The 19,984-nt window shown below is 46.2% G+C and overlaps 1 protein-coding gene across 1 annotated transcript in view; it reads left to right on the top strand.

Annotated features, from left to right (window-relative positions):
• LOC109415401 (peroxidasin homolog) overlaps positions 1 to 19,984 on the top strand; it is a 567,856-nt gene that overhangs the window by 326,326 nt on the left and 221,546 nt on the right. Inside the window, exons 4-5 of the mRNA XM_062856469.1 lie at positions 12,980 to 13,180; positions 13,254 to 13,375. Of these exons, the coding sequence (XP_062712453.1) occupies positions 12,980 to 13,180; positions 13,254 to 13,375 (323 nt within the window). The remainder of the gene's footprint in view (positions 1 to 12,979; positions 13,181 to 13,253; positions 13,376 to 19,984) is intronic.

The raw sequence follows: 19,984 nt of genomic DNA, 5'->3' as shown, positions 1-19,984 counted from the left end.
TAATTATTTAATGCGATAATTACTTAAGTTCAGAGTTAAAAGGAACGATTACGAATTCCACCATGAAGACGTGGAAGCTAGAGCATCGAGCAATGGGGAAATTTTTTGTACCATTTACGACAGCAGTTGCCTTTTGAGAAATTTTCTCATTTCACGGTTATGTTTTGATAAGGTTTTTAGGAATAACAATACCCAATTTCATATTTAGATCCGTCTGAGACAACAAGTGTAGCTGTATCAGCTTGATGAATACCCAAGGGATGTTATTGTGGAATTGTGTAGTTTGGTAGAACTGCGTCGAAGAAATAGCTTCTAGTCTAGGAGGAGTCAACTCGCAGATCCAGGATCTGGTCAGGTCGTCTGATTCAAGTGCTACCAAAGACGTGTTTGCGGTTAAAGAAAGATACGCACAGAAGTTCATCCTCTCTCATATTTTTATAGAATGAGGAAATCTGCTGGTCAGATACCCGAGACGTGGACCCTCGGGTTATGTGGGGGTTAACCCACTGGGCTGCAAAACGGTGAATCGATAAGGAGAGCGTCCAACATAGCTCTGGTCCTCACAAGTTCCTACCTCATGCTTCCACGGATCAAACGATGACAAAGGCCGCCAGCTAAGAGTTGTGTGCTTAGCTGGTAGTGCAGCCTGGGCACTGTTGTCCTTCTGACTTCAGCTAGATTGAGGAGGTACCCAGTTGGGACGTAGAGCCATAAAGAAGAAGAAGAAGAAGAACCCTCGGATACCGATCCGGCAACGAAATAAGGACTATGATTGGAAACTCGGTACCTGGAACGTCAGGACCTTAAATGAACCTGGAAGAGTGAGCCTTTTGGCTCGTGAATTGCAGAAAGTTGGTGTGTGCGTGGCTGCTATATAGGAAGTGCGGTGGCCCGAAACGGGTGAACGTGAATTCAGGGCGGTGGATCCTGCCGCCAATACATCGTTCAAATATAACATCTATCACAGCGGCAGCGATAAGGCAGAACATGGGGTCGGATTCATAGTGATCGGGAAACAGATGAAGCGAGTTATGAGGTGGAAGCCGATCAACGAGCGGATCTGCGTATTAAGAATCCGGGGCAAATTCTTTAACTACAGCCTGATTAATGTCTATGCGCTGACCAACGAGAAAACCGATGACGTGAAGGATGCGTTTTATGTCTAGACAAGACCTATGGATAATGCCCAAAACACAACGTTAAGATTGTCATCGGTGACGCCAACGCGCAGGTCGGAAGAGAGGACTTTTTCCGTCCAATCAACGGTACGCAGAGCCTTCACTCCGTCACAAATGACAACGGCCTGAGATTAGTCAACTTTGCTACCGCCAGGGGGATGGCCATTAGTAGCACCTACTTTGCACGCAAGGATATCTGCAAGCACACCTGGAGACACCCAAACGGCGATGTTTGCAACCAAATCGACCATGTGCTGGAAGATGGTCAACATTTCTCGGACGTAATTGATGTTAGAACTTTTAGAGGTCCCAAGATCACTATCTCGTAGTAAGTAGTAAGATTCGAGCTCGGTTATCAAACGTGTCGGACTCTTGGAACTGGCGATCGATGCGTTTCAACATCCAGCATTTTTCAGCAGACGGTACGGTAGCTGACTATCACCAGAAGCTGGACGAGCGGATAAGTGAGATCAACGAGAGCGATAATCTCAACACTCTGTGGGAGTCTATTCAAGGAGCGATGAGTACAGCAGTGCGGGAGGTGATAGGCACTGCTCAAAGACGACCTAGATACGGGTGGTTCGACGAAGAGCGCCAGAGGGTAACGAACGAGAAGAATATTGCCAGAATCCAGATGCTGGTGTCGGGGACCCGGCAGAGCAGGGAGCGATATAGGGAAGCAAGAGTAGCCGTAAAACGAATACACCACAAAAAGAAAAAAGAGCATGAGGAAAATGTGATTGCTCAGGCGCAAGAGAGTATGGAACAGAATGATATGCGGAGATTTTACGAAACTGACAATGGCGTGCGGAGAAAAAAAGCGCCTTCTCCCTTCATGTGCAACGACCGTAATGTAAACTTGCTGACAGACAAGACAATGGTGGCTACAAGGTGGAGAGAGCACTTTGAGTTGTTGAACGGTGGGAGTGCGAGTGGAAGAGCGACGGACATAATTCGAATCGACGACGACGGACAAGCTGTGGAACCTCCAACGCTAGACGAGGTCAAGACAGCCATTATGGGACTGAAGAACAACAAGGCTGCTGGGAAGGATGAACTTCCGGCCAAGCTTCTCAAGCACGGTAGTGAGCAGCTGTATCAACTTTTACTCCGTATTATATTAAAGATATGGGAGGAGCAAGAACTGCCTGCTAGTTGGTTGGATGGTCTCATTTGACCTCTTTTCAAGAAAGGGCATCGACTGGAGTGCGCGAATTACAAAGGAATAACACTCCTCAATTCAGCGTACAAAGTTTTGTCCGGAGCTCTGTTCCACAGGCTGAGGCCGATTGAGGAGTCCTTCGTCGGCGAATATCAGGCGGGTTTTCGTGAGGGCCGATCAACGACTGATCAGATGTTCTTCCTGCGGCAGATTCTCGATAAATTTCGGGAGTAAAACTTGCCGACCCATCATCTGTTTATTGATTTCAAGGCGGCGTACGATTTAGTGAAGAGAAACGAGTTATGGCAGATTATGATCGAACATGAATTTCCGGCGAAGCTGAGTAGACTGATTCGTGCGACGTTTGACGGATCGAAATCAAGTGTACGGGTTGCGGATGAAATTTCGTCATCGTTCGTAACCTTTGACGGACTGAAGCAGGGCGATGCTCTTTCGAACTCACTGTTCAACATAGCACTGGAAGGAGCGATAAGGAGAGCTGGCGTGCACAGGAGCGGAACCATTGTTACGAAGTCGCATATATGCTCCTGAGCTTCGCGGACGATATCGACATCATCGGAATCGACAGTCGGGTCGTGGAAGAGGCGTTCGTACCTTTTAAGAGGGAGACTGCGAGGATTAGACTTACGATTAACACCACAAAGACTAAGTACATGATTGCTGGTGGTCCACGTCGGTCCGGACGTGGTTGTGGTGACGAAGTGGTGCTAGGAGGTGAAATGTTTGAAGCTGTGGATGAATTTGGTTTGGTACTCTAGTGACGTGCGATAATGATGTTACCCGTGAGGTGAGAAGACGGATTGTGGCTGCGAATCGGGCCTTTTTGACGTAGGACTACGTCTCTGTTTTCTATACCCGGTGTCATTTCAAAATTTATGAAACCAAGAGCGTTACGTTTGAGTGAAAGATTTTAAACGCTCACAGTACCTTTCCCACTGAACGAAATGATAAACAAATCCCGTTATCCGAGAGATGAAACTCCCGCGTTCAATTTGTAATATTCGGTGAACCTGAAAATCATTGATAAATAGTTGAAAAGTTGTTTTAAAGTTAGACATTGAAATCGCTGAAATCTATAAATATGGGTAGCGGACAAATTTTCTCGTTCAGTATACCAACGCTCTCTGATTGGTGCGCATCGTGGGGGCAACTACGATGCAGGAAGGAATGCGATCATGCGAGAGCTGATCGTCAGTTCCATTTCGACCACCGTCGAGGTGACACCTCGAGCTGGGCAGCGGCACATCGACTCAGCGACGACACTTGGCTATCGTACTGATAGCACCAGGAATCTCATTCACAACAGCAAGCGGCGGGCCAGTTTTCGACTGCGTCTAGCGTTGAGCGCGGAGAAAATCAACACGAATTGCGTGGCATTGTAAATTCATCAAAATCGTCCATTATTCAAACGGTTCTTTTCAGGACTATCGAAAAAGATTTCTCAAGAGTTAATTGGATGAATTTCCACCCTCGATCGAGAAAGGTGAACCTAGTGCAAAGCAAGGACAGAGCGGCGTTTCTCAGCAAAAGCAAAGCCGGTCATTAATCGCATGCACGGCAGCAAGCGGCGGGCCAGTTTTCGGTGGCGTTCAGCATTTAGTGCGGAGAAAACAAACACGCATAGTGGCATAGTGAATTCATTTAATTTTCCTCCTAATTTAAGGACCATCGAAAATGATTTTTCAAGAGCTGTGAATCGGATAATTCCATTCCAACGAACGGGAAAAGTGTAGTACAACCGAAAAGTGAATGATTTTGAATGCTTGGTGACTCAGCCAGCAACAATTATGACGTCTAATTGTTCCACCCGGACTTTGGCAACGCATTATCATATCCGGACCATTTTGCGTGAAAAATGTTTCAATTCTAACATTTTCCAAATTAAAATGATCTAAATCATCTAATATTTTGGTTACATTATCCGTTCAATGGAAATTTTCTCATTTCTCGGTTGATTTATCGTTTGATGCATCTGGAGCATAAGGGGCGGGTCATGCAAACGAAATTAACTGAAAAGCCAGCCGAATGGGAGGAGCTTCATCTGCCAATCTAGGGGTATAAAAGCAGTGTTCTCTGTTTTCTTTCGTCATTTTCGTTGGATCAGTCAAGGAGGTTGGAGGTGGATGTCACCTCCAGCAAGGCAGCAGCACAACAACCCAGCGACTACTCTCGGATATCGTGCTGATGATAGCACTTGGAATCGCATCCATGGCAGCGGCGGTGGGCCAATTTTCGACGGCGTCCAGCATTCTCCGCACTCCGCAGCGAAAACCAACATGCATTGCATGGCATGGTGAATGCATCAAAATCGTCCATTATTCAAACCGGTCCTTTTCAGGACCATCGAAAATGATTCCTCAAGAGTTAATTGGATAATTTCCAACATCGATCGAGATGTAGTGCAACCAAAAAGCAAAAGACAGAGCATCGTTGCCAGCAATAGTGAAACTGGTCATTATTGTAATCCACGGCGGTCCAGTTTTCGGTGGCGTTTATCATTCAGCACGGAGAAAACCAACACGCATTGCGTGACATGGTGAATTCATGCCATTTCGTTCCTAAAATCGTCAATTAATCAAACGGTCTTGTTCAGGACCACCGTTAATTATTCCTTAAGAGTTTGTGAATCTGCTAATTTCATTCCATCGAACGAGAAAAGTGTGGTGCAATTGAGAAGTGAAAGATTGAATACTTGGTGGCCCAGCAATAATGATGAAACCAGTCACTAATGGCCTAATGGTTCCACCCGGAATTTAACAACGCATTATTCTATCCGAACTATTTTGCGTGAAACATTGTTTAATTAAAATTAAGTTTAAACATTTTTCGAAAATGTTCGAAGGTGAATATATGACGAAGCCACACCTAGAATTTTCTAGAGCACAAATCTGAAGAACCGAATGTCGGTTTGCGCTTAAAAGTTGATCGTTTGGTTACCCGCTGGTGGTTTGCTCATTTCTCGGTTGGTTAGTTGCTTGATGCGTCTGGAGCATTCGGGGCGGGTCATGCAAACGAAATAAACTGGAAAGCCAGCCAAATGGGAGGAGCCTAATCTACTAATCAAGGGGAATAAAAGCAGTGACCTCTGTTTTCTTCCGTCATTTTCGTTGAATCAGTCAAAGGGAATGGATGTCACCTCCGCAGCTGCGCACCAATCCTGCGATGACTCTCGGCTATTTAGCTGATAGAACCAGGAATCTCTAGAATCTGGAACCAGGAATCTCAGGCTATATGGAACAGGGCCCATATAGCCGAGGCGGTAAACGCCCGGGTATTCAGCATGACCATGCTGAGGGTAACGGGTTCGATTCCCGGTCGGTCCAGGATCTTTTTGTAAAGGAAATTTCCTTGACTTCCTTGGGCATAGAGTATCTTCGTGCCTGCCATACGATATGCACATGCAAAATGGTCATTGGCAGAGGAAGCTCTCAATTAATTACTTTGGAAGTGCTCATAGAACACTAAGCTGAGAAGCAGGCTTTGTCCCAGTGAGGACGTTACGCCAAGAAGAAGAAGAAGAAGAACCAGGAATATCATCCACGGCAGTAAGCGATGGCAGTTTTCGATGGCTTCCAGCATTCAGTGCGGATAATTTTCAATTGTCTTGCCGAAATCTCTTGTTATTTAAAAGGTTCTTTTCAGGACCAGTGAAAATTATTCCTCCAGAGTTATGAATCGGATAATTAAAAGCGACAGACTGAAAACTTAGCAACAGCATAGCCGGCCTCTAATTGTTGTTCGCGTAACTATACAACGTATTGTTGAATCTAGCAATTGAGTTGTGTCAAATACACATGGCTACGGTGGCTCCATCTGTTAATTTCATAGCGGCAATTTTAGTTATTTTAATGATTGTTGCGATCGCAATATGATGTTTGGGAAGCTATGGCTTAACGCCTTTCAATATTATAATCATTCTTTCCTTTCGACGAAAATTCTTTCAAACTACGGTTGAACATTTATCTTCAAAATAAAATAATACTCAACCCTCAAGTGATGGCCAACCGCGCGAGTTACGGAAGGTTTAACTAATTAACATCTTATGAATGCGTTCAGTGAAATGGATCACATAGGTAACAACTTTAATCAACACATCACTCCGCCGATTTGAATTTTGCCAGCATACATTGTGTAGGCCTTTTATCGTCGGTTTCCTGCAATAGGGGCACAACTCAAAAAATGTGAATTTTCAGAATAAGCGTTTGAAAATTGGCAATCATGAAGCACCTCCTGCAAATTCACTTATTTCTCTCATCATTTGACAAAAGTAAACAAATTTTGATTGTTGTATCATTGAAAGGGGCTGAAGGACTATCTGTTTCATGAATTTTTGACAACTATTTTTCAACGACTATTGAAAAAATTGACTGATTTTGAGTTGTGCCCTTACTGCGGAAAATTGGTGAAAATGCCCAAATCTCGCGTTTCTCATCGAATTTTGGAACGGGTCTTTGTGAGATGAAATTTTACATAGTTTTTCATCATTTGCCATCAAAATCTCAAAAATGACATATTTTGAGTTGTGCCCCTATTGCAGGAAACCGACGTTATGTGATAAATTCGTTATGCATTTATTTACGAAGGTCGGACAACAATGACACGAAAAATCAGCTGATTTAAGACTTCAAATTAAAGGGCCCATTTCAATATATAAAAGTCGGAACCTCATTCCAGCCTTTGTCCTACGTCAACAATGCGGTTATGTCTCAGACATTACCCACCCCTAGTTTTCGGTCTGCGATACCAGCTGAAGTCCCGCAGGCTGCAAACGAAGACAAAACTCGCATTGTCAAGACTCTGATTTTTCCGGTCGCTTTATACGGCCATGAAACGTGGACGTTGAAAGAAGTTGATCGGATAGCATTTAGAGTCTTCGAACGTAAAGTGCTGTGAACAATACTCGGCGGTAAACTGGAAGACGGTATCTAGCGGCGTCGCATGAACTACGATTTGTAACAGGTATATAAAGAGATGGATATAGTGAAGCGAATACAACACGGCAGGCTGCGGTGGGCTGGACACGTAGCTTGTATGCCGGAGGAACGACAAGCTAACATTATATTCAGCAGAGAACCAGGAAGGGGTCGTCGGCTTCGTGGAAGGCCGCGCACACGTTGGCTTTTTACAGTTGAGGAGGACCTAAGGACTCTAAACGTTCAGGGCGACTGGAAGCGATTGGCTCAGGACTGAGGCCAGTGGAGGCGGATACTTCATTCGGCGTAGACTCACCGCTACGAGTTGTAGCCCATCAAATATCAAGTAAGTAACCCACTAAAACCTCATTCACTCTCTTCCTTACCTTCTCGGTACGCTAGGTATGACTTTGAGAATGGAGGGGGCGTACATGAGTACTCTCTATTGGTAAGCGTTTCACCAGCTATCGCACGCTATGTCCAAAGGGAAGTATTATGAAAAGTGAATGTACCTCAAATTTTTTTCGCTAGAACCGTATTTTTGGACCTCTAGATTCAGAATATGTGCGATTTCAAATCATCCATCTTGGTTTTTTTTTTCCATACATTTTTGTATGGGATGAATTTGACCTTAAAATGACTTTTTTCGACATTTGTATGGAAAAATAGGAAAAAAATCAAAAATATCAAAAAACCCAAGATGAAATATTTTAACCCGCACAGATTCTGAAACTAGAGGTCAAAACCTATAATCCTAGGGAATAATATTTAAGGTACATTCATTTTTCATAATTCTTTCTTTTGGACATAGCGTGTATCGCCTTGAGTTGTCCTCTCTCCCCTGAGAGCTAGAGTCCTGACTAGTACTGTAGACTACCCGCTGGACTCAAGCTTCTGGGTGGGAAAGGGGGCCAACTCAACTTGCTGTTGGTCGGCCCGCCATTTTCTCTGTACTGTCTACTGTTTTCCGATTCCAGTAGACCGTGGAAGTAACGGAATCTCACTTGTCCGCCCCCGTACAGATCCTTCCGACAATATTGTTCGGAGTGATATCTCCACCGCATATCTCCTGCATACTCGACCTTTGCTTCACAAAGCGTGGGAATTCGAAGAGCACATGCTCCGCGGTCTCGTCGCAGCTTGCGCATTCTGGACATACGGGGCAACCTGCATGCCAGAATCTGTACAGATACCACCTGAATTACCCATGGCCTGACAGAAATTGTGTCAAGTGAAAATTCCCTCACCAAGAGGCCTGGTCGTCCAATTAGGCACGCTCGGTATGAGCCTGTGTGTCTAAGTCCATCTACGCTTGCTGGAGGAATCCCATTCTCACTGTCATTTCAACATAGACGAGGTTCTGACGATCCGTCTCACCCTCTTATGCCTCGTCGCTCGAAGCATTCTCTGTCCTCTGCCTCCACCAGTGCTATGGGTATCATGACCTACCGCACACATACCGCGTCCTTTGAGACCGTGCAGTATGCGCTGACCACCCTAAGGTACATCAACCTACGGGTACTCTCGAGCCGCTTCACGTTTCGATTGACCACTAGCGTATTCGACCATGCAGCGGCGCCATACCGTAGTATGAAGGGAGATCGCTACTGTCGCGAACAGATTAGGCTTGATCGAGACTATTGACATAACCTTTGACAATGCCTTTCGAATTTAGCATCAATCATGACCCCCAATTGCTTAAGTGAGCGCTTAGACTTGATCATGCATCACCCTGCTGTTTAGACTTGCGGTTGTTTTCCACCACCATCTCCAACCTCTTCAACCGACTCACCGTATACCACCTGGGTAATGTCGTCAGCAAAGCCAACCAGCTTTACTCCAGAAATCCGTCATGAACGTTGAAATTCAACTTAACTCCCGGTGGTAATGCTAGCCTCAATACGCCGTCGTATGCCGCGTTCCACAGTACCGGGCCCAAGATTGATGCTTGTGGTACCCCGCAGTGTTTTTGGCATTCCTCGGTGTCATAAATCAGCATCCTGTTCTGGAATTAGTTTTCCAGAATTTTCCTTAGGTTAACCGGGACTCCTAAGCGAGATGGCGAGACTCATCGGTCCAAGCTCTTTGCATCCTTCTCCTTGCCCTATGGCAAGATGCACGGAGCATCATGGCTTCCTGGCACCACCAGTATACTGGTCTTCGTCCATTCCTGGGTATGGTTCGTCTCGGCATTGCGGCGTCGCACGCTCAACTCAGGGTACTAACTAGACCGTCGGTGTTCTGCTCTATGAGCAGTCGCTCAACAAATGCCGAATTATCTAAACGTCATCCTCGTTGAGTATCGGTTGTGGTGATCTGCTCATTTTCTCATTATCTACCCTCACGTCGACCTGCTTAACAGGTATTGCATCCAAAGGTAGATGATTATTATCATTACACGGTTATCCTCGACTGCTGCCGTCTACCACCATGTTCGATACTGTATCGAATCGCCAGGTGATCACTATGCGTGTACCCGTTGATAACTCTCCAGTCTGTGCTAGGGTTAACACCCGGGCTCCAGAAGGTCACATCAATGATGGACTCCGCACCGTTTCTGCTATAGGTGCTTGTACTGCCTACTTTCGCAACCGCAGCGCCATAGACTCGAGTAGAGCCCAGCCTCTCTCGTTCGTACAGCGACTGCCCCACTCGACCGCCCACGCGTTAAAGTCCGCACCGATGACCAAGGGACTCAATCCTACTAGTGCGCTTACCAGTGAGTCTAACATGGACGAGAACTAGTCCATCAGCCAGCTGGGGGGGGCATAGCTACTACAGTAGTAAACCCCGTCGATCTTCGCAATTTCGAAGCCCTCACACGTCCTGGTGATTATCTCCTGGACCGGGTACCGACCGGTCGTACAGATCGCCGCTTTCTTAGCCTTATCCGCTACCCAGTTCCTGTTATCTGGGGGATGCGATATGGGTCCGAAAGTAGCGCGATATCTGTACTCGACTCCGACGCGGATTGCCACAACAACTGTTGCACGGCTTCACAGTGATTTAAGTTCAACTGTGTTACCTGCATCATTTTCGGCAATTCTGTCCTCTCATACTTGGGCACTTAAGCCCACCCGTCACGTGGCCTTTATTCACCGTGCAAATCAGGCACTTTGGTGCCGATTTGAACTCCCTGGCGAAGTGGCCTTCTACTCCGCACCTTCTGAAGAGTTTGCTCCTGTCGAGGCCTTTTCATGCCCACGAATTGTGACCTCGCTCGAAACACCTGAAGCCCACTTCTGGCGGCTCGCAGATGCTGAGTGGACACTCTGACCAGCTGACTTCGATCATGCCCTTCACAGCCGCTTTTTTCGCCTCCCCAATTGGAAGCTTGATCGTAGCGATCTGCGTGCTTGCTGTGCCCCTCCGGATGTGGATCGATGCGCTCGGCGCAACTACCATGCACTGCGGCTTAAGGACGGCAGAGAGCTCCTCCGCGTTGGTGATCTCATCCAGGTTCTTGCACTGGAGAGTCGCTTCTGGCGTCAGAACCCTCACCTGTACCTTCTCGCCCAGCACCTCTTGTGCTAGTGCCGTGTAAGAAGAGCCCTTATTGACAGGGCCGGATCTAAGGGGGGGGGGTGTTCGGTGGGGCCAGGGCCCCGGTCCCCCACATTTTAGGGCCCCCCACAAAAACCATATTTGGTTCAAGTACTACTCAAAAACAAAGAAAAACTGTATTGCTCATCGCATTTGTACCTCCGAGGAGCCTTCACAACCGCCCGAGCCCCGGGCCCCCACAATCCTTAATCCGGGCCTGCTTATTGATGGCATCCTTCTTGAACACCAGCATCATCTCCCCTGTCCTAGTGCGCCGGAAGCTTTTGACATCCGCGCCTTGCTCCGAGATGATTTTCACCTCGCATAGCCCGCAGCAAATCTGCGTAGCTATTTCCCTCTGTTCTGAGGACCAGTGCGTCGCCCCTCGTACGTTTACGAGCAGGCTTCACCCTGGTTTTACTCAAAAGCTTCTCTTACCCCTTCTTCTTCTCAACCGTAATCCAAGGGTTCGCCTTCTCTTGGACCGGTTGGCCACCGCTAATTTTCACGGGGTTTCGGATCTTTACCCCTAGCACTCTGGTAGAGACCCTCAAGGCAGGCCTTTTTGCTTGCTCTTATCTCAGTCTTCAGCGCGGCAGCGGCGAACACCACTCGCCGTTCGTTTAGCTCTTCTTCAGATCGTGCTCGCTGCATTGCATGCGCCGCCTAGCCCGTAAGATGGCGCGGCGCAGGTCCGCAATCGCGTCGGTCCACTAGTAAGTCGATGGTCTCCCATTTCGAGGGTGGACTCGTCTAGGCATGGTCGCATTGAACGCACTCGAGAGCACCTCTACCAGCTCGTCGCCATCTAAACCAAGTAAGTTTCACTCACAGCGGTGCGCCTCCCTAAATACCCCTTCGTCGAAGGATGATGTCTTCCACAAGCGAGTGCTTGGCCTTGTCCCAGCCACCTCTTCGTCGACCCGCTGCATGCTGCTTGTAGTCGATACTGTAGCGAAGCGTCAGGTAATCGCTATGAGTGTAGCTATCGAACTATTTGTAAGGTCAGGACTACAGAAAGTCACGTCAATAATCGACTCCGTATTGTTCCGAATACGGAGGTATGTTTAGTACCGACATTAGCCAGTTCAATATCTTGTATAGCCAGTATCTCTAGCAGGATCTGATCCCGCTGGTTCGTGAAATGACTTCCCCATTCCACGGCCCAAGTCATCCGCTATTATCACCGGTCTTCTCCTTGTTAGCACGGTCGTCATACAGTCCAGCATCTGCGTGAACTGCTCGATTGGCCACCGCGGAGACGCATAACAGCTACAGAAGAAAGTCCAGTTTTCTTTGGCGACCAAGAAACCCTCATAGATAGTAGACATCAACTCCGGGGTATTTACCCGTCGTCCATATCGCCGTCATTTTTCTGGACCCATCCGCGACGCGACCCAATTGCCGTTGCCAGTGGGTACACTGTATGGATCCGCAATGATGACGATATCCGTCCCCCACTCAGAAACCGCCTGACAAAGCAGTTGCTGAGCCGCGACACAGTGGTTCAGATTCAGCTGCGTTACCTGCACTTTGATTTGTTTAGTACAGATTTCTTGACGGCCGGGCACCTTGGACCACCCGTTGTTTGGTGCGCCTGTTGTTCTTTGATTTCCCGATCAGTTGAAATATAAAAAAATATCAACAACTTTTTTTTCCATTTTAGTATGAAAATCTGAAAATCTGTTTTAGTACTCTGAATCTTACGGACCATCACTTTCTAATTTATCGCATACCCTTACCCCAAGGAAAATCTCTGCAAACAGAGCAGTATTCCGTCGTGTCGTCGCCATCGACTAGCTGGTAGGTATTAGCCGAACAAACGTGCCGATGCCCATGCATGGATTTGGGAATCTGTGGCAGGAAATGGTTGAAAATATTTGCAATTGGCTGCGACGAGAGCTCCCGTTTCTGGATTTTAATAAGCTCAAAAGCACGCAGGATAACGATGGAATTTATTTGGCGCTAACTGCTCTCTCTCCCAAGTTGACACAAATTTGTTTGGCAGACACCAAAACAGTTAGTATTGACTGCTCGTTGACGACGACGACGACAACGACAATGGCGAAATGATGCTCTCGAACCTAATTTTCGTCGCATTTTGGTGTGCGTGCTTGATCCTAACCGACCTTTTGCGGTTCTTCCTGTTGTTCCGTTCACAGGTTCCTACGTGCTGCTGTGGCGCCGAGGTACGTCGGTTCTGACGGCGGCCAGCCTCATGGTGACCCGCGACCCACGCTTCAAGCTGGTCGAAGGCTATAATCTGCAGATAGCCAATGTGAAAATTCAGGACGCCGGTGATTACATTTGCCAGATCGGCGATAACGAAAGCCGGGACCAGGTGCACACGCTGGAAATTCTCGGTAAGTTGCGGTGGTGGTGCTGGAAGCCGGGGCCTCGAAGCGTAACGAGTTCGGTCTCTTTTGTCTCTTGCAGTGCCGCCGACGATACGAGTGGTGCCTCAGAATCGACAAATCACAGCCCGGAAGGGAAGCACGGTGACGCTCGAGTGCAAAGCCTCGGGAAATCCGGTACCGGCGATCTACTGGCATAAAAAGGTAAGCGGGGCTCGGGAACGTCGGGAATCAATATCGGTTAGTTTTAGTGGCCCCTGCTAAATCATGGCTGACAGTTTTAATTAGCTTGGTTGGAACTTGATTCACGGTGGATGAGCCATTTTAAGCGAGTGTGTGCATTTGACTTAAATGAAGTAATTTGAGGTTATCATAAAGGTATCAAAATCAAGTCTTAGATTTGCATATGAAGTTTGATGATTTATAACGAAACTAGAACAGCAAAATGCAGAATTCTTTTAGGTAATGTTGAACTATTATGGCTTTCTCAGTCTAGGAGCTTTGAAACGGCTAGTTTGACATAGCCTTTTTTTCAAAGTTATAAGAACGATGTGTAACATTACAAGATATACATTACAAATATACATTAAACATACGCTGTCAACCGTCTCTCGTTATGCGGTTTTTGAATGCAGTTTGAGAGTTGAAGCTTCTTGTAATGCCCTAATGTGAGCATGAGCATGAGCATGAGCATGAGCATAGATGACCGCACAATTCGTTGTTGCTACTCCGTGATTGACCAGAGCAATCGAAATTGCACAAAGAACCAATTAATAGGGCTTTGGATTAGCTTACTATTCTCAATGTACACAGTTCGAGGGTTCTCAATTTTAATAAGGTCAATAACGACGCCGGCCACGTCCTTACGGTCATCGAGGATGGGAGGGAATGCTAGTAAGACAATCGTCTTTATAACAACGAATCGCTGTATCTCCCCGTTTGTCGAACATTTCGTGTTAAGTTTTAAATGCTTGAAGTTCTCCAGAATGACTTCATCGCTTCATCGAATTATGAAGTTAGAAATCACACGGTTGATTTTGATAACATTGTTGAAATGGCGAATTTGGTCAACTCCCTGACAGCCATGGTAGGTATGACCGTTCAGAAGGAGCATGGGAGCCTGGAAGTTCTATTTTCCTTCACGTTTCGGAAAATTTTGAAGTTTGAGGTGTAGTACGATTGATTTGACCAAAGTTGTGGGAGTGAAGACATCCGAAAGAAGGACTGTTTTCCTTCATGTTTCGACATATCATGAAATTTGAGGTGTCGTACGGCTTATTTTGACAATATTTCAGAAATGACCACTTCCCTGCGGCCTAGGCCGGAAGCTTCCCGAATAGTTCTGGTGTGGCCAAACCGATCCCAAGGGATTATAAGGGCCTAGATGGTCTATTTTCCTTCATGTTTGATCAAATCATGAAGTTAGAGGTGCGCACGATTGATTTGACCAACTTTGTAGAAATGAACATTTTGACACTTCCCTACCTGGGGGCATCCGGAACATTCTGGGTATGGCCAGGTCGTTCCCGAGGGGTCATAAGAGCCTAGAAGGACCCTCCATGTTTTGACAAATCATGAAGTTTGAGGTGCCGCACGATTGATTTGACCAACGTTGCGGAAATGGCCAATTTGACCTAGACATGGGTAACTCACTCGCGAGTCGACTCAAAGAATCGATTCGCGAAACCGAGTGAGTGAACCACGACTCTTTTAAAAAGAGTTGCGATTCACTGAAGTCATTACGAAGTGCCAAAAATAGTTAGATTGACTGCGTACTTTAGTGATGTTTAGACACAGAACATCGCAATCTTTGGCAATCGATCATATTTCATTCGTATATTGTATAGCCGGCTCGTGAAAGTGATTCGACTCTTTAGTGGGTGGATCGAAAATCTGTGTATCTTGTATTTATTGTGTCGATGGCTGAGTTGATGTCTTTACATTGCGAGCTGATTTCCTAAAAAACTGGACATATAAAAAGAGAAGTCGGCTAACATCGAAAAATGGCATTTTTTATCAAGTTACGGAAAAGAGTTGCCGAATCGGTTAAAAGAGTCGACTCTTTTTTGAGAGTGAATCGGTAGCGATTCACTCTCAAAATTGAATCATTTTCCCATCTCTAATTTGACCACTTTCTTGGGGACATCCGACATCTTGTGGCCAGAACCACTCTAAGGGGTCATGGGAGCCCAAAAGGATTATTATCCTTCATGTTTCGACAAATCATGAAGTTTGAGGTGTCACACGGCTGATTTTGACTATGTTTGAGAAATGACGACTTCCCTGAGGGCATCCGGATCATTCCGGGTATGGCCAGACCGGTACCAAGTGACCATAAGTGCGTAGAAGGGCTGTTTTCCTTTAGGTTTCAACAAATCATGAAGTTAGAGGTGTCGCACGGTTGATTTTGATAACATTGTGGAAATGGCCACTTTTGTCACATCCCTTTGGATACCCGGAACATTCCGGGTATGGCCAGGCCCTTCCCGAGGGGTCTTAGGAGCGTGGAAGGACTATTTTCCTTCATGTTTCGACAAATCATGAAGTTCGGGGTGCCGCCTGAATGATTCTGACAATGTTGCTAGAATGGCCACTTTGGCTACATCCCTGGGGGCACCCGGGACATATACGGTTCATGAGACCGCTTGATTGTGTCATTTCAAGTCAATGGTTCCTTGCAGTTATATAGTTTCTGTATTCCTGGCGTATAATATGTGCAAATTTCCAAAATAATTATAGATTCTATAAGACTCAAATTTTGGGCCCTGGGACTGCTCGGTTCTGGAAGAGTACCGGCTTGAGCCCCAGACAGCTGGTCTAAGCCGCGGCCGTCTACGGGGTGGGTCTCCAAAACCTCTTTTAGCCCCAGGTCTCAGGGCGTCTGGCGTGGGGAGGTTTTCGGAGCGCGAGGGACCTAAATAATTTAATCTCGGTGAAATGAAATGTGCTTTTTATGAAACTTACAGAAAGATGATGGTCAACGATTCGCTTGGTGCCGAAGCTATGGTGCACGGTTGTGCGTCGTCCGTCGGTCCGGCGGATGAACGTCGATAGAGGGTCGATGCTTGGCGGTCTGGGATCGACCGGGCTGCGTACTCCACCGGCGCCACGTGGAATTTGAGCGCTAGCGGGCGTCTTGTGGCCCGCTGTGCCGACCGATTTGGCGTTGGTCGGAGGACCTGGGATGGTGTAGGCCGGAGATAGGTAGCCGGGTTGCCCTTCGGTATCTGGTCTGGGGCCACGTGGACGGTGATCTATAGGGGCGGCTGGCTTGACTTGGATCGAAGAATCCGGCAGCTGACGGAGCTGGCAGAGAGCGGAGCGTAGGAACAGGGTGCGGAATGGCTCACTGGGGCCTTCGATATCCGGCTCGGCGACTCGGGGACGGCTCTCGGCTGAGACAGCCGATTTGATCCCGATTGAAAACTCCGAGATGACGGAGGACGGTGCGTAGTGGCCCGGTATGGATTCCCGGAGACACTTCCACAACGAAGCAAAACTTGGCCGCACCCGAGCGTTTGCCCTTCCGATGGACGAAGTCGACGGTGCGTCTGTCCGGAATGGAGTCCTTCTGGCCACGGTGCGTCTCCGACAGGTTTATCACCGGGAGATTAAGGTAGGTTTCTGGGCCACACGGGTACTCCAAGGTACAAAAAACTTTAGCACGCCGGAAAACTTAAGCGCCACTTTGAAGCCACGCGGGATATCACATCTAGTGTAACAAATACGGTATGCACCACTATCTGCTTTCATCAGCGCCCACAACTTGACTGCCTGCCACCGCGCTTTCAATCTCCTACTCGACCGCTCGTTGGGAGCTCAGCCACCCACAGAAACGCGCGTTTCGCATTTCCTCCTAATTTGCGCTACCTTGCTTTGTGGGTACCATTGGAGGTGACTCTCCCACCTGGGCTATGTGTAGACAATCCATCGCAAAATTCAAATGCATCGTTTCACAAAACTAAACTTCACAAACAGTATCCCTACTTTCTCGCGCTCAGGGCATTAAGAAATTGGCAAGATGTTACCCGCCGGTAACAATTCAGAGTAAAATGCATTAATGTGTCATTTTCCGGCCGGTCATGACCCCAACGGAATCTGGAATAACTCCGGAACGGATGGGTGAACCAGTTCCGTATGGAAGTCCTTGACAATATGTACAAACCTGGAGCGAATGCAATTGACTTAAAAAAATCGCTTGGGAAATGCCTTTTTCATAGCTGATTCTAGATTTGAAAATCATCCAAAGTAAACGTTGGGTACGCGAAGGTTAAGGGGCTCTCAGGAGCATTCCAGGGAGTCTCAAAGGGTCTCAATTAGTCTCAGGTGATTTCAGAGGGGTTTCAGGGAGTGTTGCGGGAGTTTTGGGGAGTCTCAATGGCGTTCCAAGAGGTCTCCGCAGAGTTTTAGAGAGTCTCAGAAGTGTGTCAGGTGATCCCAGGGGATTTCAGGGGTATTTCAGGCAGTCTTGCAGGAGCTTTAGGGAGTCTCAAGGGCGTTCTCAGTTAAGAGGGAGTATTTCAGGGGGTTCCAGGGATATCAGGGGGTTTCAGGAGGTCTCAAAGGCATTCAATGAGTCTACAAGAAGTACCTGAAGGTATCGGAAATGCTTTAGGGTGTATCAGATGGTACCTGTTGGTACCTGGTTTCAAAAGTATGTCAGGCGGTCTCAGAAGCGTTTCAGATTTCTTAAAGGAGTTTCAATGGGACTCACGGATTTTCAATGAGGTTTCGGGGTTCTTCAGGTGGTCTCCGGAGCGTTCCAATAAGTCTGAGGAGTGTTTTAGGAGGTCTCAAGAGCTGACTAAAGGGGTTTTAGAGGGTTACATGGAGGTCTCAAAAGCATTATAGAGAGTCTCAGAAGCGTTTCAGTGGGTTTCAAGAAATTTCAGGGTACTTACAAAAACGTCCCTGAAACACCCTGGGACACTCTTAAGTACCTTTGAAATGCCTTGAAACGCCTCTGAAACCCCTTCAAATACCCTTTAAAGGCTCGTGAGACCACCCCCCCCCCCCCCACCCCTCTGAATCGCCATCAAAACTCCTTGAATCATCACTTAAACCTTTGTAATTCTATTGAAATTTCTTCAATCCCATTTGAACGTGAACTTAATGTGTCTCGACGTATATAAAAGGCTTCTGGATTCCCCTGAAATAACCCCGTGAAACTCTCAAGGACCTTGCTGTGAACCACCTTAGCCCCATCTCAAATGTCCAGGAGCAAGACCTGTTTTCGTGAACTCTTTCTTCATTAAAGCTCTGACTTCAAATATCTCTTTATCCTTTTAATGTATGCACATTTTTTATTTATACATCCCCAGCGCATGGCATATAAAGAGTTTATGGAACGAGCTCGCTGGTAAACAGTCATCCAAGTATCCAGTGATTATAAAAAGAAAAAAAAAACACCGGGCCCTATTTCGGTGTTATAAAAAATTTACAAAAAGATTGGTTAAAACTGAAGCTTGATCGTATAGACCAAATTGTCGGGGATCTCAACAGTAGTTCATCAAGCACCCAAGGCATTACAGATTCTTTGCACTTACTTCTCATGCAATGCGATAGCTCAAAACTTTGCAGAGAAATCGACAAATATGCTCCAGTACAGTAGGGACGCATGTCTTTTTCCGAACAAAGAGTGCACAGTGGGAAAAATCGACCCCAAAAAACGGATCTTTTAACGCCGCTGGTTTCGGTACGTGAAGTTGACCATTTCTGACGTAAAAAATTACGAGAAATCGATTGGTGCTAAATTCATTCACCGCACGGCACGGGAAGTGGCCCATTATGCCCCATTTTGCCCTTTTTTCATACAAAAAGTGAATCAAAATGTACTTTCCAACAACTAACACGACTGTAGATCGTTGAAAATAGCTGCAGGTGTAATTGCAAGTTGGTAGCAATCATAAGAATGCATAAGAGATCCTTTTTAATGCTTATTTTGCCCCATATGCCCCAAAAACTGCTGGATATTCACAATTTTTCCTAATTATGAGTGGATTTTCAATGTTACTGATTTGAAGTTGATTTGTTTGGCATACACAAAAAGCGCTAGATCTATTATCACCAGAATCATCTTCGGGAGTTGTCCGATTTGCCCCATTTTGCCCTATGTTCATGAAAAAATGAGATTTAAAATGTATTTATGAAAAATAAATACTGCTATTTAACGTTGAAATTAGTTTTAGGTGCAATTGGAAGCTAACAGTTATCATGCGCATATGTGAAAGATATTGTCCCTATTTTACCCTACATGCCCCTAAAACTGCTGGATAATAACATATTTTATATGGTTTTGTTATGTTACTGGATGCAAAACATGAAGTCGTGGATCATTTTTGATATATACAAATACGGTTTATCGATTTATACTAGAACCATTCTCGGGAATGGTATGAATAGCTGTCCATTTCACCCCGATTGGCCCTGATTTTTTGTCATGTGATGAATAAACTGATTTGCCCTGATTTTTTTTTACCATCCTTTCAGTACCAAAAGTCCATCAATTCGCACATAAGCAAATGCGGGAAATCAATTCATACATGAGGTAACAACATATCAGGGCAAATTGGGGTAAAATGGACAGCTATTTATACCCTCCCAAGAATGATTCTAAAGCCAATCGATAAACCGTATATGAATATATAAAAAATGATCCAGGACTTCATGTATTGCAACCACTAACATTACAAAACAATACAAAAAATGTTATCTTCCAGCAGATTTAGGGGCATGTAGGGTAAAACAGGGAAAATATCTTTCATATATGCGTATGATCTCTGTTAGCCCTGGAAGGACCTAAAACTAATTTCA

This window comes from Aedes albopictus, chromosome 3 (assembly GCF_035046485.1).
Source record: "Aedes albopictus strain Foshan chromosome 3, AalbF5, whole genome shotgun sequence".
In the NCBI taxonomy this organism is placed as follows: domain Eukaryota; kingdom Metazoa; phylum Arthropoda; class Insecta; order Diptera; family Culicidae; genus Aedes; species Aedes albopictus.
The sequence above is the reverse complement of the archived record's forward strand: the minus strand, read 5'-3'. Positions and strand labels throughout refer to the sequence as shown.